This window comes from Nanorana parkeri, unplaced genomic scaffold, assembly GCF_000935625.1.
Source record: "Nanorana parkeri isolate BGI_ZX_2015 unplaced genomic scaffold, ASM93562v1 scaffold422, whole genome shotgun sequence".
Classification (NCBI taxonomy): domain Eukaryota; kingdom Metazoa; phylum Chordata; class Amphibia; order Anura; family Dicroglossidae; genus Nanorana; species Nanorana parkeri.
In genome coordinates, this window is record NW_017306690.1 from 20,521 (window position 1) to 43,167 (window position 22,647).

The 22,647-nt window shown below is 38.7% G+C and overlaps 1 protein-coding gene across 2 annotated transcripts in view; it reads left to right on the forward strand.

Moving 5' to 3' along the window:
• The first annotated feature begins 461 nt into the window (after positions 1-461).
• Positions 462-22,647, forward strand: part of LOC108789827 (transcription factor 12-like) — a 62,344-nt gene continuing 40,158 nt past the window's right edge. Inside the window, exons 1-2 of one of the 2 annotated variants that reach the window (XM_018559926.1) lie at positions 462-601; positions 6,728-6,780. Coding sequence is in view for 1 of the 2 variants with exons in the window: in XM_018559925.1 (XP_018415427.1) it covers positions 19,763-19,831 (69 nt within the window). In the remaining variant the exon portion in view is untranslated. Of the gene's footprint in view, positions 602-6,727; positions 6,781-19,653; positions 19,832-22,647 lie in introns of those variants that run through there. The other variant, XM_018559925.1, reaches the window with a different exon arrangement.

The following is a 22,647-nucleotide window of genomic DNA, read 5'->3' on the forward strand; positions in this document are numbered from 1 at the left end:
GCAGGCATGTTTTAAGTCCAGCCATTTTTGACAAAAAATAGATACAATGGAGAAATAAGTGTAGACATGTAGAGGACAGTAAGTGTTTTTTTGTAGGATTACCAGGTAATAAACCCATAAAGAAAACTAATGCAGTCGCCACATCTAAGGACTGGTAAGCTGCAATATATCAAATTTTTCATTTTAGGTTTAGATACACTTTAACCAAAAAAGTCATACGTTAACAAATTAAAGAAAACTTTTACTAAATTTAAGAACAAATTGGTGAATTCTCAACCTCAGAATACTTATAACTTCAGTTGTTGCTTCAAAACTTGTGGTGTGCAACATACATCTTTCTAATAAAAAGAAAGAAATGGATGCTTTATTTTGTCAAAATGGTTTGTGTGCCCTTTTTACTTTTCGCTTTGATAGAGCACTGCCAATTGTGAACGTTTTTTTTTTTTTTTTCTTTGTGCTTCACAGACGAGCCTGATTCGGACAGATATTGGACTTGGGAGTTCAGGGCAGCTTCCAAACTCAGGAAAACCAGGAAGCCCATATTTTCCATTTTCTGCATCAAGCTCACGCCGGAGGCCCTTGCAGGATACCCCCGCTCTGGGTTGGTAAAATTTACACTTTACTGTTGAGATGTGTTAAGTAAAACGGGCTTTTTCCCCCAGTTATATTCTTTATCCTGGATGCCCTGTTTGATAATCGTACTAATCTAAATGTTTGCTTTATTATAACTTCAAGGTTTCTTTTTTTCTGTTTTGCTTTCGGTGCATAGGTTGGAGGAATAATTACGTAACTTCATCTTTTCAACCTGTACCACAAAGTAAATAAATTGGCAATGCTTCTGTGGGCTGCAGACGGCATACCATCCATGTCAAAAAGTGGACTTTAGTCCAAGTCTGCAACCTCCCCAGCTCCATCTTTTAGGGCCCATTTTACACCTTCACATTCTGGTGAGTTGTGTTAACACAACCATGTTGTCATGCATTAACATATGTTGGATTAATGCAGGAAAAAGCATGCACCCTTATTAACAAAACAGTGCATCACAACGCTCAGTAGTGCATTGCGCTGCAATTCAGGTGTATTTGGGTCACATCATACAAAATCAGTGGCACCGCAGCACGCCAGCATGCATTGCCCCATGTTGCAGTAATGCATGCGATACCACAGCAGTATGACTGCTTATGGGCCCATTTACACGTCCACACGAGTAAGTGGGCTGCCAATGCACTACAAAAATTGGACATACAGCACTTTTTCCAATGTAGTGTACCACAACACAGGGTAGTGTGTTTATAGTATGTTGTGGTGCCTGGCAATACGTGTGTGTCACCAGAATTGTTAGGTGTAAATGGGCTCCAAATGCTCTTTGTTACTGTGAAGGGATTTGCAACGTCTGTGCAGGTATTACAGAAACAAAAATGCTGTGGCGCTTATTTATAAAGCAGTGAAATCAAGTTGTTGTTTTTTTTTTTCATTCTTCACCCATATTTTATTTTAAAAACGTATAATTTCAGTATCAATTATGCAATTTTTTTCCCCTTCTCATATGTTTTCGATGTCACTGCTGATTGTAATATACAAGATTGGCAATATAATTTAGACAGAACATTCAGAGTTTTACAACATACTCTTTTTCATTTCAATTGATTTTTTCTTCTTTTTCATAAAATGTTTTTGTCCCCTAAATTGAACTTGCAAAGTGCTCCTTGGACAGTACAATGATAGCTGATATTACCCAGAGAATTTTTATTAGTATATTTACATGAGTTGTATCACTTCCATGGTACTCTATGGTGAGTCTAAACTAGTGGCTTTTTTGCCTTCCTGTAGTTTGAAATATTTATTCTGCAGTTGCTTCTAAACTGCTTGGATAATTTTAACATGCTGCTGGGTGATCTAACCTTTAGCTGACAACCACCTCTTTTATAACACATTGGAATCGGGTGGTTAAAGTCACACATGTGGTTTATCTCTTGCCTTCCTGAATGCTTTGGCAAGAGATAAACCACACGTGATAAAGAATTTATATTTTCTTTTATTTCTGGCAAGCAGTTTTATGATCTATTCAGACAACTGGTGCAAGCCAAGTAGGTGAACTTGTAATGGTGCTTGTAATTTGCTACTTTACAGTAAAGGTTTCACTTTTGAAGCCATATTGGAATAACACCTATTTTATGTTTGTTACATGTCCCCATTCACATGGCATACGTGCTTTGCTCTTGCTTAAAAATGCTTCCTAGCCTCCCCTCTATTTAATGTGTATAAGGAGGTTGTGCAAAGTTTTTTGTTTACTCTAATTAACCCTACTGTGCTGGCAGATTTGATCACAGTCCAACATAGGGTTAAAGTTTTTGAAGCATTCTATGTCAGAGAGGGAGCTCAGTCTGTCACTCTAGTTTCACTCTTAAACTGCTCAAAGTAGCCTGGAATCTGCACAAAGGTCTTCACCAAATAAATACCTTAAAAGTAAGTAATATACAGGTAGCCCTCAGTTTGCACCGGTTTTATATAGTGCCCTTTTTGGGTGGTCACATGACCGCCATTGAAACCACCGCAGAGTCTGCGCCATCTAGTGTATCCTTCCTCCACAGACCTCAGCCGTGGAAGGATATGCAGGGGACCTCTCTAGAACTCTAGGTGACTACAGTACAGTGTCTCCGACAGCTTGGGAAGGGTGTTTTTCTCAGTGAAATACCTGGACACTTACAGACTCGGAGGCACTCAGAGGTACACTTGGAAATATGGAGGTGTTTAGAGCTGTGCTAGAGGCACACATGGAGATGGGATACACATGGAGAATACTGTACGCAGGCACATGGAGATATGCTGGGGACATAGGTGTACCCTTGGAGATACAGGGGCACAAATGCATGCTGGTGGCACAGGGGTACACTTGGATATATGGAGGTTCTTCAGTGGCTGTTTTTCCACGCTCTCTTCTTTTTTTTGATCATTAAACTTAGTTTGATGATCCATACTGTGTTGTGTGGTTATTTTATACTGTGTATAATACTGTTTAGCATTCATTTCATAGCTTTAAATAGAATCAGGGGAATTTATCAAAACTGTAGCAGACAGAATCTGGAGCAGAAGTGCATGGCAGCCGTTCGGCTTCTATCTTTCATGTTCAAAGCTTAACTGTACAAACTGAAGAGAGAAGCTGATTGGTTGCCATGGGCAATTGCTCCAGATTCTGTCTGCTCCAGTGTTAATAAATTCCACCCCAGTGTATTATGTCACTTATGTAAATTTTGAGCGCGGCCTGGAACCTAATTCTCTTACTTCCCATTGACTTGCATTATATACTGGATTTAAATTTACACTATTGTTGTTATTATAATTATTATACAGGATTTATACAGCGCCAACAGTTTGCGCAGCGCTTTACAATATAAGAAAGACATTATAATCACAATACAAGACAAGATGGTAAGGAGGGCCCTGCCCCTGAGGGCTTACAATCTAAATCTGTTTCTGTTTGCAACTGTTCTTTCAGGAACCTGACCCTGGCGTAAATCGAGGGCTACGTGTATTTCTAAAATTACATTTTAGTATGCTGTGTGAATAGGAACACTTAGCAAACATATAGTGGGGTTTTTTCGATTTGACTGCAAAAGTATAACTTCACTTTGAAGTTCACACCATCCAGTGTGTTCATCTCACCGCCCCATGGCATGAATGCAGTGGACTGGTTAATTAAACCCTCCCTGCATTATGGGGCAGGAGGGGGACTGTGTTGCCAGTGCCTTATTTTTTTTGCAATTGGAACGCAGGAGATTGCAGTACCACGCATTCCGGTGCGGGCAATAGCACAGTAGGCGGGAGACGTGTCGGTGGTGCCATTGAAATCAGTGCCACCGCCACGCCTCCTCCCACCCCAGAATGTGGGGAGGATCTGATTAAGTGGTCCAGTGTATTCATGCCGATCAACAATAGCACATCGCTTGCAGAGATTTTCTAAGCTGTGCACTCTCAACTTCGAGCAGAGAGCGATGATTTGTGTTCTCCAAATTAAAATGACCATTTGCCACCATTTTGTCACCTAAGTCAGAGGGCAAAATCATTTTGGATCTATACAAACTGCCTGTGTATGGTTAGCTAGGGTGCTATGCTACTTTACTGTTCAAAAGATAGGGTGGTGACTTGTATGGTTTTTAATCCAAATAGTTAAAGGTCATTTTTATATGGTTTCTGTAAAATCATGTTGAAATAGCTGTGCATGTATACTCTTTGGTGAGCAGAATGTTTCAGTGCGTTAAAATAAAAGCAGTGATTTAATCGCTGCCCTTGATTTGAGAGCAAGAAAAAAAAAATAAAAGCTTAGAGATAATACTTGTGATGTCATTCATATTAAAGGTCCGTATAAAGAATATTATATAATCAGGTTTGGCTTAAAGGTGAACTGCTTGTAAATGCTACACAGTAAGCTTTGGGTGTTTTAGACCGTATAAAATGTCATGCAGTCTGTAATATTATTATTATTGATATTTATATAGCGCTGACAATTTACACAGCGCTTTACACAATGCACATTTACATCAGTCCCTGCCCTAAAGGAGCTTACAGTCTAAGGTCCCTATCTCACATGCATACATACTAGAGCCAATTAACCTACCAGCATATCTTTGAAGTAATTATAGGGCAAGATGTCGCCTTGCCCTATAATTTGAAGTATGTGTTGATCGTAAGATCGCTTAGTTTATGGGTGAGGTGGATTTAGGCTGCATTTGCGCACACTTGCACTTTTGAACACATTGTATGATGTGCTAAAAGGCACGTTGTAAAACTGTGTTGCGTGCGTGCGTGCATGGCAGGGGAATATGTCATTCATTAAAAAAAGAATGGGCACGTACAATGCAATGCATGTTTCCTCATGTAAAAGTGCACATGAAAAATGTGCACCAATTGTGAATGGGACCTCAAAATATTGTTGATGCATTCTACCAATGCATCCCTCTATGTATGATGATTAATAATAACATAGACATGTCTGTTGTAAAATGCTGTGATTGTGAAATACTAACACTTGCAGAGCATTCACTTCCTGCTTTGAAAGGGCAAAATGACTTCAGTTTGCCAACGCAATGCACACTGGGATTGCCTTATCAGCAGAGCATTGCTGGGAAATCTCATCTGTAATCTCAAGAGATCTCAGCGAAAGGCATTTTCCTCCCTTGAGATAATGTGCATGGTCACATGTCCTAGTCACATGTGCCAGAAATCCAGGAAGTGTTAGGAGAGCTCGTAATCTGCCCTTAGTAAACATGGCCACTGTCAGAAGACTGGTGAAGAAAAGAGAAATAAGGTATGCAAAGAATACAAAGCCGGCAGTTATCTAGAAGTATTTGTTTGTAGGTTGTCATTACTAAACATTTCTAAAGGTGTTTTTGTTGTTTTTTTAAAGATCAGCTTTAATGTTAAGTGAAGTGAACACCAGAGGTGGTGTTGGCCCAGGAAATATTTATTTGAAGTTTTTTTTGTTTTTGTTTTTAGCTGAAGGAGTTAATGATGCACAAACTAATCCTCCAGATTTCTGATTTTGTTTAGGGATAATCCACAACCTGTCTATCTGATATTAATTTCAGATGTGCAGTTACAATTCTGTTTTCTTGTGCCCCAGCACTCATCACCAGTATTATAACTCACCTGTTCTTGATGCAGCAAGCATACATGTGCAGTACTCTCTCAGTTTAATCCTGTGGAGAATTCCTCCTCTATGGTCTAGTCCAATATGCCCTTTTCTCCCAAAAAAAAGAAAATGTAAAGCCAATCCTGTTGACACAAGCCCTGCACATTAAGCAATTAGGATAATGTTTCTTTCTCAATAACTGCCTTTTAGCGTCAGGTTGATACCTCAAAAAAGGGGGCCCAAGAAAACTGTGGGAATCTCACTGAATCACACTGGGAACTGAATATCATCCGAGGAGGCTATTTATTAGAGAGGCGGAATCTGCAGAGGGAAGACCAGTGAACTTTTGCTCTCTCGACTTTATTCCTATGCCAGCTTTTATGACAGACAAGTATGTGAGTTCATTTAAAAATGTGCACCTTTCTGGAGCTGAGCAAAAAGTCACTCACAGATAAGTAGTATCATAACCAAAATAACACTGATGTCTAGAAGTTGGAGTATTGCTGTAAAACTGCCAATCAACGAAACGAAAACCCCACTATCGTTTGGACTGTAGTTTGCCCATTTCCTTCTCAAGCGATGCTAGATAAAATGTGTTGCGTATACTGACATAAAAGTATTCACTCACTTTAACTGCGATTTAATTACCTGCACATGTATAGTAAATGTATATAGTAATGTATTTTACAGTATTTAATGTAGTGTGAAAATTGTAATGTAAGGCCTGGTTCATACTTAGCGTATTGTTGCAGCAGAATAAGCACGACAAAATGCTTCACAAAAAAAGAAAAAATCTCATTCATTCTTTTGGCCTCTGTTTACACCTGAGCATTTTGTCGCAATAAGCAAAATACTACTGTACACACTGTTTGAGCATTAGTCCTCATGTAGGTTAACATCTTTATACTATACACATATGAAGTCAATAAAATGAAGGCATTAAGATAGTTTAGATGATTGTTTAAGGGTTTCTAAAGAGAAAATGAAACCATCTGCTATATATCTCAGCCTAAAATACATGAAACTGACTGGTAACTTTTTACTGTATTAGCCCAAGCTTGACTCATATAATATTTTGTATTTCTTTTCTACATGCAGATCCTGTACAAACCAAGAAAATAAGAAAGGTTCCCCCTGGCTTGCCTTCTTCTGTAAGTACTATCTGCATTGTTTATATTATTCTTGGAAATAAATGAGACTTGTAGGACTGTGTACAGGGGTCATACAAATCATTATTTAAACAAGTTTTCAATGCTGACCATAAACTGGCAACCTTGATCAATGGTAGAGCTTCATTAGGTTCAAACCTACGTTTGATGTTTAGTCTTTTTGCGGCAGTGATTTGTAGCACCGTCATATGCTCTGGTCCCCTCGTCCCTGTCATTTGAATTCCTCTCATGGGAGGAGAACAGGGCCAAGGAGCTGTCAAAGAAGATCTCCTGTACAGGTCTTTTGATGTTTAATTAGTCATTATGTTGCTGAGCAGGAGGACAGACAGAGATTAATAGCCAAGAATCTTCGAAATTTACATTTGTAATAATCCCAATGGAGCTGAAGACATTAAGATTCGGAGGACACGTACGGCTCAGCTTGCCTCAGTAGGACTGAGGTTATTAATATGCATAAATCACCAAGTCAGATGTTCAGTGTGAAACCCTGGTGGATTTTAAAGCTTTCATTAAGCCTTTCCTAACTTCAGCCTAGCATCAGGAAGGCTTTCAAGCAACTAGTTTGTTGATCCCTCTTTGCTCGAAAATATATCCTTAGAGAATAAAGGGCTTTGATGAAAAAGGTTGTGAGGGTTTTGGTGAAGAGAAAAAAAATCATTAATGGCTGTGATAATCTATTGCTATAGGGGTGTTTTGTGGTATTAAATATGCTTTATTCTTTAAAGAAGGAAAATTGTTTGTAAATGAATCCACATTTAAAATCCACGTGAAGTGAAAATCCCTGCGAACTGAAGGAAGTGCTGTGTTTCCTCCCCCCCTTTCTCCTCTGCACCCCCCCTTCTTGGAGTTCAGAACAAATGAGAGGGGAGGGAGAGCTCTGCTGCCTTGCGGGGTACATCTCTTTGTTGTGTAAATGGATGGAGGGCTTTTATTTGGCAGTACTTAACACTTGGGCGCAGGTGCAATTGGATGAGTAATAACCCAGAGCAGTTTGATTTGAATGTTACATCCTCTGTAGTCAGTAACACAAATTGCATGAGTATATGCACTGCACAGGGATTGGTGGTATGGCTTGATTACAAAGTTCTGGTATTTTGTGTTCTTGGATTTTTTTTTCCTGCTTAGAGTAAATCTGAGTTTGAAATCAGTTTCTGACCTTGCTTCCAGATGGAGCTAAAATGGTTTCTACAGCCCAGGGCAGCTGTGCTCTGAACCTGCAGTCTACCTGGAAGCCAGGACTGCAGCTGCAGGCTCTCTTAAAAGCTTTTGCTTGCATAAGCACTTGGGCCCCACTAGAGGCTGAATAGCTGCTTGATAAACAAAATGAACACAATGCTTCAAATCATTTTCCCTGGGCCAGGAATATTTTTTTCTTTCTTTCCCATCAGCTAAAAATAGTTTAGCAATTTACATTTTAACAGTTGTGTCTAATTCAGGGTAGACTGTACACTGAGCCAGCTGATTTCTGCTAGATTAGCAAAAATATTGTATTAGAAATGAAAGCACATCCAAAGCATGGAACAGCATAGTTTTCATTTAATTCCTGATGACGCCACTGTTTACAAGTTAGCACATTAATATTGAGCAAGGCAGCCCAAGTATAGACGGCGCTATAACGGGGGGGATATACAGCCTTCTCATCTCCACATATTCATTTTTCAGTGCAGAATAGGATTAATACTTCTATTTCTGTTCTTGATGTGTAAAATGAAGGCATGGAAATTTGTGCTGCAGTGGAAACATTTAAGATACAGAGAATGCTGTACTGCCAGAGATAGACACCAGCTGCTCAAACTCTCCATTGATCCACAATGAAAGCTGGACATATTGCTTACGCACTGTGTAGAATGTGTCAATGCATTCTGTATACATGGTGGCATTAAAGTTTAATTTGCGGCTGCCGGAAAAAAAAATATTTGATGTATCTATTTTACACAAGCAAAATAATTATTTTGACTATGAGGGAAACTGGATATATGCTATATATGCATATGGTATTGGCTGTATGCTTATGCTGTGTGTGTTAAACATTGTTTACATCATGCAGAAGTGTATTACCATGATTAGAGAATACATTTAGACTACAACAGTCCATATAGTTGGTTCTTATACAAAGGGGCAGCCATTTTTAATTAGAAATGCTGTCCTAATTTGGCGTTAGCCCTTCTAGGCCACGCAACCATTTTATCTTTAACAATAGCATTGTTTAGCTTTCTGCCTTTCATTTAGTTTTTTGTTTTTGTCTAGCTGGTAAACCCTCTGACATTGTTTTGGTATAAATGGAGTGGGATGTAATTTGCTTCTGACAGATCACTTCTAGGTTTGTGCCCTTTAAAACTTGGTTAACGAAGGTGTCACTTGAAAGCCAACAACACAAATATAAACGTAATTGGTCATAATGGCTTAATTTACTTACATAATTTAAATTCTTAAAGATGTTTTTGGCCAGAAACTGTTCCTCTCTTGGTGCCAATCTGTAAAATTGAACAAGTAGAAGTAATATTGTTTTGCTGCATTTTCTTTAGTGTTTAGATAATAGCACCATCTGCAGGTTCATTATGAAAAGTGCAGCAGCATAGTGGCTGGTTCCCAGCAGTTTATTTTTTATTTTTACCTTGCATTGTTTCATTTTAATGATAAGGAGCTAAATGCCCTGAATGTGGGTCAAGCTACTGCTAGCAGTATTGGGTTTAAGATTTCCAGCAAGGAACCATACGCTATTTTATCTGTTGATCAAAAGTACAGTAATTTTATATATAATATAATGCGTCACTTAATATTAATAAGCAGATTTGTTATATGGAAAGTATTGTGTATTTTAAACAAGCACAAATTCACTTTCTCTTACGTTCATTGAAGGACACAGCCGAATCTTCATTTTACGGAAGGGTTATATGCCACTTGCAGGAATAGGACGCTAGAAAGATGCAAGCACAAATTCGCTTTTATTCAGATGTTTTTATTTTTGTATGGATGCTCTTCCATAGTTTTTGTTTTTTCTAAATGCAGGAATTTAAAGATTAACCACTTGAAGGATAGATTAGCCACCACCATAATGCTTCCTTTCAGTTTAAATACTGTTGGGATAAGAGATCTGCCATATAGTGGGTGCATTGTTTTTCGGTGGGTTGGCATTGGGAGAAGGAGCAAGAAAGCACAACCATTTTTAGCAGAAACCAGGACCTGCATATAAACCAAGCACATATGGCTGTCCCCATGGACAGAAGTAATTACAAACTATCCATAGAAACAATATATGCATATAGATTATGTATAAGTGAATACATCAAGCTGATTTTCTTTAATTTATTTATTCATGTTAAATACCTCTTCTTTTTTTTCTATTACGATTTGTGTTATGCCTATTGTAGGTTTTAATGATAAAGTTTCACACTGAGTAAGTGGTGTTTACATTAGATCTTATTAGCTAATGATTGATAAATGTTGACTAATATTAAGATTAGTAAAATGTGGCCATTCGTCAGTATGGCTGAATCTTTGAATGCCTGGCCTATAGACTATAAGTTGGTTTGGGCAGCCTGACCTCGGTTTTTGGACAGCTTTAGGGTGTGTCCAAGTTTTGGGGTGGAATTAGGTTACTAACCACTTATTACTGGTTTGGATTTTGGTGTACCTGCTCCACTTTTCTAAAAAAAATTTCTAACAGCAGCCAGGTAGGCTCCGATTGCCATATTTGCACAGAAATGCTGAAATATAATGACGTTTTACTAATAAACTTCATAAAAGTGGTAGAAATCAAGATAGTGGCAACATGGGGAAGAGCTGGGAAAATCAGTGGGTAGATCTACTGCATATAGATGACCTGCTATGTAACATTTGTCATGAGGTATCAGGTTTTTTGGTATTTTTGCAGAGTACTTTAAACAGTAAAAATTTAAAGCAAAACTACAGAATTCAGGACCAAATGGGTAAAGTGCTACTTTTCTGTGTTTTATTTTGGTCGGGTGTGCAGTATTGAAATGTAAAAATAAAATGTTTTAACTGCTGTGAAATGATCAGCAAAGTTCACACACACATAGCAAGTTTCCTGGTGATTTTTTTAATACCCTTTCACTGTAAGGGCTTGTTCACACCAAAAGTGTGTGCGTTCCAGAGTGGTAGCTGCTGAAACGCACCACGATCGCTGAGAAACTTCCCCCCGCACTTTGGGGTTGGAGGGGGCGTAGCGGTGCATTGTATTCAATGACACCGCTTCCACACACACACACACACACACACACACACACACACACACACACACCCCCCCCCCACTAAACCCCGCCCCCACTGTGATCGGATGCATGGCAAAACTTTGCCAGCGTTCCATTCCACTGCAAACGCAAAAAATAGGGCTTGCCAGGCGTTCGATCGCACTGCGGGGAGGCATGGAATCAGTTCTATTAAATACAATGCACCGCCACGCCCCCTCCCGCCCCAAAACGCGGGGGGAAGTTTCTCAGCGATCGCGATGCGTTCCAGCAGCTACCGCTCTGGAACGCTCACGCTTTCGGTGTGAACAAGCCCTTAGACTGTATATGTACGTACACCGATCAGCCATAACATCATGACCACTGAGAGGTGAATTGAATAACATTGATTATCTTGTTACAATGGCACCTGGAAGTGGGTGGGATACATTGGCAGCAAGTGAACATTGTGTCCCTGAAGTTGATGTGTTGGAAGCAGAAAAATGGGCAAGCCTAAGGATCTGAACAATTTTGACAAGGCCCAAATTGTGATGGCCCGACAACTGGATCAGAGCAACTCCAAAACTGCAGCTCTTGTGGGATGTGCCTGGTGTGCAGTAGTCTGGACCTACCAAAAGTGGTCCAAGGAAGGAAAACCGGTGAACCCGCGACAGGTCATGGGCGGCCAAGGCTCATTGATGCACGTGGGGAGCAAAGGCTGGTCTGTGTAGTCAGATCCAGTAGAATAGCTACTGTAGCTCAAATTGCTGAAAAAGTTAATGCTGGTTCCGATAGAAAGTTGGCAATCCCTGAAGGCAGTGGCTTCTTTCAGCAGGATAATGGTGCTGCCGCACCATTCAAGTTCAAGGTGTTGACTTGGACCCCAAATTCTCCTGATCTCAGTCCATTCGACGATCTGTGGAATGTGCTAGCAAAACAAGTCGAATTTATGGAGACCCCACCTTGCAACTTACAGGACTTAACAGATCTGCTACTAAGGGTCTGGTGCCAGATAACACAGCAATAGCTTCAGATGTCTAGTAGAGTCCATGCCTTGACGGGTCAGGGCTGTTTTGGGGCAAAAAGGGGGGGTTTACTCAATACTAGGCAGGTGGTCATAATGTTATGGGTGATCAGTGTATATACACTGATATATATACACAGTGTAAGTCACAGGGACATTTATACCTGTGACTTATTCTTTTTAAAAACATTCTATGTTAATTTGGTGTGGCTATTGCCCATCCCTTAGTGGTATTGCTTTTTGATGTCCCAGTCATCTATGATATCCACTTCTCCTGTGTCTCCCAATGAATTATAAAATCTACCATTAAAATCTTTTTCTTGGAGTCCATTTAAGTGCACATGTCCTACCCTCTGTATTCTTGGTCCCTTGGTCCTATGTAATGCTTGATCCTCAAACTGAAGCAGCGCAGCTGTGGGTGGATCTATAGGGAATATACCCGAAGGCAGCTGCATAACCCAGTCATTTATGATTACTTCATAATGATTACTTATTACTTCTCTTGTGTCCTTCAATGGACTTTAAGGAAAACATTTTACAGTATGTACAAAAATCTTATTATCCCCTTCATACAATTCACATTAATAGCACTACATTCCTTCTACCCCCACCCAAGTGAGAGCTGAGTGTAAAAAAAAAAGTCAGTTTTTCAAATGTGTTAATGCTTTTAAACCTTGCTTCTGTGTATAGCTTATTATAAATGTGCGGATTTCGGCCAGTTCTTGAGGAAGTCAAAAGGATTTTTAAACTATTTCAAATGCTGAAGAAATCACTTACAACAAATGCTGCTCCTTGATGTTTAACATTTTTAGTTTCCTGGAGAATCAGCTGGTCCCCTGAGCACTGGTCTCGATAACCTGTTTTAGAGTGACCCCTTTCTCAAGATGAGTGCTATGTAGTCACCCTTGTGTGTGCTAGTAAGTTGTGTGGGTCTCCACAAACGCACAGACAAGCAAATCAAGACACTCCCCTCCCTCCTGCCCCCCTCTTCTCCCTCCTGCCCCCCTCTTCTCCCTCCTTTTTACAAGCTAGTAGATGAACAGTTGCTCGAGTCTGCACTGTCCTTTGTGATCTTGTACTGGACAGGAAGTTCAGGGAAGGGGAGCTAAGAGATTTGGAAGCAGCTGTTCAGAAACATGATGATTGGAAGTGTTTGGACAAAAATATGCATTGCTCAGCAAAGCATTGCTTTACATTTGTTTGATGTGGATTATTGGAAAAACGTTTGAGAGTTATATACTACTTTAATGAGAACAGAATTCATTTCCTATCTTTAGAGAGTTGTCATAGGAGCAGGTATGCTAGTTAGAAGAGTTTTCCTCACCTTTTGCTCTGCTTAGAGCACTCAAATGTTGGATTTCTTATCACTCTACAGTATGTCCCAGTGATAATGGTCATCAGAAATAGAGGTATGAACCTCCCCTGTGGGGACTCTTATCAGTAATAAATTCCTGAAAGGGGCTGTGACTCCTAAATTTTGTTTAACCTTTACATACCCTTCACATTATTTCCAATCTACAGGCAATTGTTATGACTTTAGGACAAATATCAAACATGTTTTTTTTAATTTATTGCTGAGAAAAGGGATTTTACAAATGTACATGAGCAGGAAATGAGGCATTTAGGTTGTATTTTTAGTGTGATTATATTAATGTTTTGTGGCCATCCAGTTAATTACATTCCTAGAGAGACTGGAACATGGTAGCAAAACTACTGTTCTCCTGCATTGCTTTGTGGGTTTGGATAGACTATTCCTTTAGCTTATTCTGGAAACATCAAGGCCTAGTAAATGGCAGTCTAGGATTATATGAATAATTTAGTCTTCCTGAGTGCTTGAGGTTGGGTGGTTGAGTTTAGTGGGGATGGAATTTAATACTCTTTAGTGACAGTAAGCTTACACGACAATTGATTTTCATTGCAGTTCTGAAGAGTAATTCAAATAGAACTAGCAGTTTGGAAACGTTAACCCTTTGCCTGTATAGTCACAGTACAATTGTTGGCTTTGTGCTTCTTCAGAAATGAATTGAGTTGCGGGTATTAAGAGGTATTGTGATTGTTAATTTATGTGCAAATATTGTTGTTTGAAAAATGTGTAAGTAGTTTACATTTATAGTTTTACATTTGAAATTGAAAGGTTGATTTTCTGCAGTAGATTTTTTGTTATTTAAAGTAATTGTGACTAATTAGAGTCTTGACACAAAGGTTATGCAGGCATTGGTTGAAATGTATCTCTAGTTCAGCTTTTGTGCCTACATTTCTGCTTATAATATATGTACTGTACCGCATTGTCAATAAACCCTGTTGCAAAGATGAATAGTAGGATTTTCGATTCCTTTGAGATGCAGTTTGATTTCTGGCAGTGGGTATAGCCTTAGGCATAAACCATAAGACAAATATCTAAAGAAAAATACACATTGGAGCACTGGTCATATAAAGAGATATCTCTTCCTGTCAGTACCAAACTTCTGTCAAAGCAAACCTATAATGTCATAATAGTCCCTGGGATACAAGAGTCCATCTGATCTCTTCTAAAGACGTTATTATTCTAGTGGCTTACATAACTTTGCCATTAAGGACCTAGATTGAGCTGTACGTGGGGCCTTCACTTATGTATAAGTAAAAATGAGTTGCTTTGTGCCAAGACCTGCTGCTTGCCATTCACCTGTTGAATCCCAGATTCAATAATGTCCAGTGAAATTCAGGCATTTAGCATGAAGCTCCTGTACTTGGAGGTACAGGCATTTTTCTCCAAGAGACAAAATGCTCAGGTGTGATCAGGGACCGTAGAAAACAATGGGATTTCTTGTGTTGAGTGTTTTGAAGCTTCAAGCTACAAAAACACCTAGGCTATTTTACTTCACTTCATGTCTAAGCTTTGTAAACTGTCATTGCAGTCACTAGGGCTGTGTTATGGGACAGCAGAATTGTAGTTGGCAGGGCTTTTTCATAAAGTGCAAAGATACATTTCTGAGTTAATCAGGCAGACTACAACCACTGTAAAGGAGAGATTGCAACAGGAAACCCCGTAAAACACACCTGTATTCAGGTCTGGTCTCTCCGCTCACATTCTCAAAATGAAAGTAATTCAGTTGGCAAAGAAAAATATTTAAACCAGTGGCACTCACGGCTGCATGCGAAACAGTCGCTGGCCAGATCTTTCAATTGTTTTTAGCTTTGGTTATAATGATATTGTAAAGTCGTGAGCGTCACACATTTAATCTTTTACTTTGCAAACTTTGTCATATTTGAGGAAAGTCAAGCCTGTAACTTAATCAGAGAGAGAGGCAAGAAGAGGCTTTCCTTTTTAATAAGCTTTTATCTGTTCCATCTGCTGTTAAGCAGGTCATACACATTGAAATCTGTTTGTACAATCTCTGTAAAATCTCCTTTTAATTTGACAAAACTATGTAATATGTAGAACTACCTAATACATTTGATTTGGATCTGATCAAGGAGGCCCTTATACTATAAAGAGATTTTAGAGTCAAATTGTAATGCGTGTGGTCAACTTAATGATGGACTTTTGCTTTAGGAGACAGTGACAGTTTCTTCTTTACTTTTTATATGAGTAGAACAACAAGGTGACAAAACCATGATTTCATGAAGAATGTAAATTGCTGGGAGATGCTCACAAAATGTCCTTCTATTCTTAACTGCTACCTTGTACACCACCCACCTGGGACTGTAAGCAAGTTAACAGTCTTCAATCTGTAATTAGACATCAGATCCCTGTGCGTCAGACCATGTAATCTGTTTGTGTTCAGAGAAACACACAGTTTGTTTAGCCGCACAGTGTTGGGTTGTGAATGGAAACAATTCAGGTTAGGGAGTGCAGGTCAGTTCATTGCTACTTTGCTGACGACATGGTGTCTGAAATAAAGTTTAAAAAGTCAACCCAGTTTCCAGCTGATTTAATGTGTCAGACTGGTCAAGAGATTAACCCTGGCCTTGTGCTAGACGGAGGAAATAATTCAATTACTTTGTAGGCAGCTTAAAATATTTTTGAATTAAGAAATGTAGTGAATGAAAATTGAAAAAAACATGAGTTCTTGCAAATAATTTTTATATATTTTAATGCAAATGAATGTGTGTACACAGGTTAGACATTGTTTTAATGGTGCAGGTTTACTGCTGTGTTGTAAAGTGCACTGCATTCCAATTTTTTGTATTTTTTTTTTGCGTTGATACATGACAACACACCTACCAAAACCAATAACATTTGCAAAAAAGCAATATTATGCAAATGCATAGGTTTGAAGTATGACTAAAAGACAATATGTTGACTTGGGTTTTCTTTATAAAAAAAAAAATCTGAGCTACGTTAAGAATATTGGAATACTGAAGCAAATGTTTCGGCGATGGAATGCTTTTCATGTCGAGTCAAGTTTAAACTTTCCCTATATAACATGCATAGTGAGGATTATACGTGTAATCTGGTTGCTATGAACAAAGCAAATGTTCCTCTTTTCTTTGCTTTTTGTTGATCAGCAGTTTATATTCCAAAAGAAAAGAGATTCCTTCCAAATTATTAAAATATATGTTTAATTTTGTCGAGAGAAAAAAAAATCCCTTTCAGATGAACTATATTTTGCAGGGATCTCGGTGAGCATTCAAAGTCTTGCTTCTCTTTGAAGACTTTAAAGGATAACTATGGGGTTAGGGCTTTTCCCCATAGTTCTCCTTAGGGTAACAGGAGGACACAAACTAGCGTCCTCCCGTCACCCTAAACTCAGTATATATACTGAGACGCCGCAGCTGAAGCGGATCCCGACAATTATGTCTGGATCCGCCCAGCTGTGTGAGTCACAGCTGGCTCTGCCTATCTAGAGGCAGAGCCAGCTGTACCCGCCCCATCCCCCGTCCGTTCCGCCAGTCAGCGCTGGAGGAGCGGGCAGGGGGGAATCCAGCCACTCCCCTGTCATGGCAGAGAGCTGTGACAGGATCGAGAAGTGAGAAAACGCCCGTATGTGTTCGCTCACTTCCCGATCTACTGAGCCGACCTGTGACAGTCTCATTGTCACCGGTTGGCTAAAACTATGAGGTGAGTGAAAAGCACTCACCTCATAGCTCTCCTTTAATGTTAATCTTTCCATGTTTCTCTGCTTAAAACGAAGGCCAGTGTTTTATTATATGAAAAGGAGTGTCATTTGTATCACTTCAGCTATAAAATGGTCTTAACAATGAAACTCCTGTTGCAGAACATGCCTATAATTTGACTTCCAGCTCTGTGCAGCCCTGTGGGAAAAGTAGTTATTCTATCCCACAAACAGGAAATGGGATTTGTATGCGAGTTTTTGCACAAAAATAAGACAGATTTCCCACAGTTCATCATATTTTATGGACCCCGATAATGTGTTCTTTGGCTCTGTTTTGAAAATCATTGCTGCATGCAGATTACAATGTAAAGGTCATTTTTGTTAAATTATAAAATGGTAGCAATTTTATCAGAATTTTAGTGAAAGTGAAAATGCACTTTCAATATGTAAAATGTTAGGTTTAAAAAAAATAGCAGAAAAGGGTTTAACTTTTTGGTATGTGGGGAACTACATAAGCGTTATTGCACATGGTGTAACATATGAAATTTGGAGCACAGTGAAGAAGTCGAATTTAAATATGTTTACATGTAACTGTTTTATTACCTACTTGAAAGAACTGTTCAAGTAGGTAATACAAATGTTGACTGGAAGCTGTAGTATATGACCTCTTTCACTTGTCATTCGGCAGACTGCCAGTAAAGTTGGCCATTCACTGTTAAGTATAATCGATTACCAAACCGCATGGATGGACAAATCTCATGCTGTGTCCTCTGTATTCTGACGGTGTCAGAATACTAGAACAGTGCAGCAGCTGATTGGCTGCCATCATTGTTTAACCAAAGATTTTCTAATCAAAAGATGTAGGTCGGAAGGGTGCCAGCAGGGGTCATCCACTGCGCGATTTTCATCCAGGTTCGCACAGTGTATGGCCTGCTTTAGGCATTACATAATTGATACACGATAGGATTTCTAGACTAGGTGAAATATTTTGTTCTTTGGCCTTGTATACAAAACATTTCTAATAGTCTTTTCACTCCACTGTTGTGCTACAAAATGCTTTACAGACATTACATGTATGCAGCAGGAAGGCTTGTGACTGCGCTTACATAACTCCTTTTCTTTGCTACTTCACTCTATGATGTGACTAAAGGAATCCCCAGTTTTCATTACCATTTCTAACCAGTGCCTAAGCTGTTTGGGCCTTTTCTGTAGTCAGTGGGTGGGGGCCTTTCCCTTGGCTTCATGAACAGGTGTTTAGAACCCCTTAGTGCACGGGTCCATTTTTTATCTAGGTCACTGTAACACGCAGATGTGAACCATCAGTGCATTGTAGTATGCGGTACTGGAAAAAATAAAAGCTCCTGATACAATAAAACCCATGTTGTGGTGCATTGGTAGCCAATAGAAAATAAATGGGCTGCTTTCCCACAATGCATTTTGAAAGGCATTCCAATGCCCCAGTGCACCTCAGCACACGGAAATGTATCAAAACTGGAGCAGCCTGAATGTCTGTAGCAACCAATCAGATTCCCTCTTTAGTTTGTTCAGTTAAACTTTGAAAATAAAAGAGCAAGGCTGATTGGTTGCCATACACAACTGCTCCAGATTCTGTCTGCTCACAGTATGCTTTGTACTTCACTGCAAATAAAAATGCAGTTCACACTTTTTTTCTCATGCGTTAAGGTGTGTTGCATCCCACTCATTTTAACACATTGTGGCGTACAGCATTGTAATATAAATGGACCCATAAAATCTCCTTTTGAATTAGCAGAAGACGGGCAGAATTTGCAAAAACTTTTTTTATTATTTGTTACGGTTTGCATGTGTTTAGTTCAAGTGCGTCTTAAAATAATCTGTCTGTAAAATACTTACTGTACTTTGTAGTAAAGGATGTTAAATATTACATCTATGCCTAATCTGATAAACTGTGTTCTGTCATTTTAACCCCTTCTTGTACAAACGTGTCCAGAACTGTTGGTATTACAACAATTCTGAACGATTGCATACCTGTGAATGGATAATATGCATGCAGAGGTTTTTTTTTCCTGTGCATAGCATACAAACAGCATTGTTTGTCTATGTTCAAGTTTTCAGAGTGCTATAAAGTATTTGGGAACAGAGCTCCCCAGTATTATACAGAATGCATAAAATATGTTGCTGGTGATAATCTTTTTTAACATGGGGAGGCAGGCTGAATTTCCCAGTTTTAGTGTTTAGCTGTTAAAAGGCTGATGGCTCAGTCAGACCCTACCAGATGGTAGTGTTGCAGTTCTATAACATGCTATGTCCCAGCTGCCACAAGTGCTAGAGTTTAATTAAAAAGAGAGAGATTAACAAGGCAGTGATTTACCCATCTATTCCTCTTGCTAACTAATATTTGTGCACAAACTATAGACTGTTTAGCCCTTTTTATACACGTGAAAATCACTTTGATGTTGTGAAACAGTGTGTTCATTCTCCTGATATCTTTCCAGCAGACATTACCACTGCACAAATGTGGGTGTAAGCAAGGTTGAAAGAGATTACTGTATGTTGCCCTCCCCTTTTTTTTCTGTGTGGGATGGTTTAGCCCTGCTTTGCATAAGTTTCTTCTGAGTACATCCATGTGTCGCCTGTGTAAGCGTAGTACTGGTGGAATTACTGTTTGATCGGGTGGATGTATTCTGGGATTGAAGAAGTGCACTTTAACTGCTACAGAGAACATCTTTTGTAACAACATGTATTGTGCGTACCCTGTGCCTGGAGTAGCCAGTAATTCTTTGATGTACTATTACAATGGGAAAACGGTAAGATGACTTGGATGTGTTTTTTCATTTTATGCCTCTTGCTGAGCTCCTTTCTAAACTCTGAAGTCTTAGCTCATTTTGTTTCAGGTATAGGAAAGCTTAAGCTCTGACCGTTTTATATTTGTTTTGCAATGTTTCATGCTTTGAGGAGGGGTTATTAGTTTCAGTTCATGTTTTTGTTCTGCTTGTAGTGTTAAAACATTTTAATTTACATTGTATTGGCTTTGTAATGCAAGGTAAATTAAAATGTAACAACTTGGTTTTGTGCATGTTAAAATGGGTTTAGAGATCCCTTATATTTAATAGTTTGTAAGGCAGGAAAAGCAATGCTGCTTGTGATTGCAAATAAAACAAAATTGTGAGTTTCTGAGAATGATTAAGAAAACAGCTCTTTCTAGCCAGTAGGATTCCTGTTTCCTGTTTAGACTTTGAGGTTCACCGGTAGGGTTGTAATGTTGTTCCATCTGCTTCCAATCAAATTAACATTAATACCATACAGACAGCGTTCAGATCTTCTGTTTTTGTTTGCTTTTTTCCTCTGTGTGATTTATCTGTCTCTTCTGATCTTTATATTAGGACAGGTTCTTTTTTTGCTTTTCTCCAGATAAAACTTTTTTTTCCCTCCCACTCAAATGTGTGTTGCAGTACATACAGCATTTCTAAGAGTGTGCTAACCAAAGGGTGAACACACTCGGCTACTCAATGCAATCAGTGCTTTCATTTAGACAGTTGGTTGTGATGATCTGGCAAAGATAGAGACACCCAGATTTTCTTCAGGTGGATATATAACAAGTGCCTTTGATCCTTCAAAGTGATTGTTATTGCAAACACAGATTTCCCTAGTTTTTAAAGACCAGCATAGTTTTTTGGTTTTTTTCCTCCTTTTTTTGTGGTGAAAAGGAAACATGAGTATTGCTTGTGTACTGTTAACACACATGCTGCTCAGTTGAAGAGAAGCCCTATGCAGATCTCGGCTCGAAGAACATACAGATGTCTCAAGAACCGTCATTCTTGGTGAAGCATCTATCTCCTTTTTCTAGCTAAATACAAAACCCATGCAAGATTACTGGATGTTCCTTTTGTAACATTATGCAAACTTCCTATAATTAAATACAACTTTTGAATGTCATGTTGTTTGAATGTGCCAACCCACATGAAAAACATTTTTTGTAACTCTAAAATTGAATTAGTTGTGGAGATATTTTCAAGAAATGTGACTTATTGAGAAGTTTAAAACATGCTCTTTTCTTTGTTCTGGGGCTAGTAGTTAAGAAAGAAGGCAGAGGAGGGAAGCTTTGATCTCATTAAGTATTTCCAGGCTTCTAAGGGACTTGTACCATACAGAGATTTCTGGCCTGGAAATGTGTAGCATGTGTCTGGCATAGGTCAGGAGTAGCTTTTATGAGCCTTAACAATTGTAAACAAATGGTAGATTCATTCTACTTGGTAAACATAGAATATAGTGTGTGTGTGTATAATAGATTTGTAAATACCATGCTTATTAAGTTGACCGTTTACTGTTTATATGAGCATATATTGAAGCCAAAAATGCTTCTGTTCCAAAAATATAAAATCATGTCGGAATTAATGCCCAAGCATAAATTCATTTGACTTCTTTCAGCATTCAGGACTAATGTCTTATAAAAGATTTTTAAGTGGATTGAACAAAGTTGATTGTGCCCATATGTATGTAAATATATCGATATATAAAGATTACTATATTTTTATTTGTAATTGTTGTGGCACACATGTTGTGTGATGTAGCAAAGTAAACCGTCTTAACACTGTCTAATGTTAAATATTTTTCTTTGAGTAAATATTTATATTCATTCTAATTGTGAAGTAAAGTGCAGGGCTAGTAGTTTGCTAATAAAGTGTTTTCTACTTTTTAATCTCGGTATAGCCATCTACAAGTTTTTACACAGCTTGTTCTGGTTATACGTTCTTTGATGTGATGTGTATGAGGTGCTCTATAACAGACGAAATATTTATGGTGTGGTAGCTGAACTGGAGGTTTCCCTGAGTAAATCCAAAATAAGTGTGTTTCTCTTACCCAACCTAGAGGAGGAGTGGGCAAACATGACACCAGGCCTGCTAGAGGCAGAAGGATGTTTGTACTGTAAATGTGTTAATCTGTGCATTTTGTTGTCTTTTAAATCCTGCAGGCATTGCAGAATGGACATTTCCTAAGGCTAACAACCCCCACATGCACTGCCCTATTTCCACTCCAGACACACAATACCTCAGGACTGTGAAAGAACAGGATTTTCTTTTTCAGTCTGCGGTGCTAATCTGCAGGTCTATTATTAGCAATATTGATTTCATGTTTGTGTTCTTATTAAATTCATCAGCTTTTAGATTTTATCAGACCTTTTGCAACAAATTAAACATTTTTTAACATTACAAAGAATATTGCACGCATTTTAGTATCCTTTAAATCCCTTCGTTCTCAGTCGAAGGGCATAATAACTTTGTATGTTTTAGGTGCCTATTTTGTTCTGGTTACGTTTATTCTTTTTTGACAGCCTCTCAAACACCCCTCAGCCACAACACTCACATGTCTCTTTCCCACCCAAACCCAATTTACACCCCTTTTCCCCACCCCTTTTTGTTTACTGAACTACACTGTGTGTGTGCCTCTTATGTTTGACATTCAGTGATTATAGATGTGATTGAATTAATGCCTGCTTACTGGGTTGTACCTTAATGTTAAAACCTCCACCAAAATGTCAACTAAAAACATTTTTTGGAATAATATCTAAATGTCTTTATTCTAAAAGCTGTTTTTAGCCGCCCTGTATTAACTACATTTTATT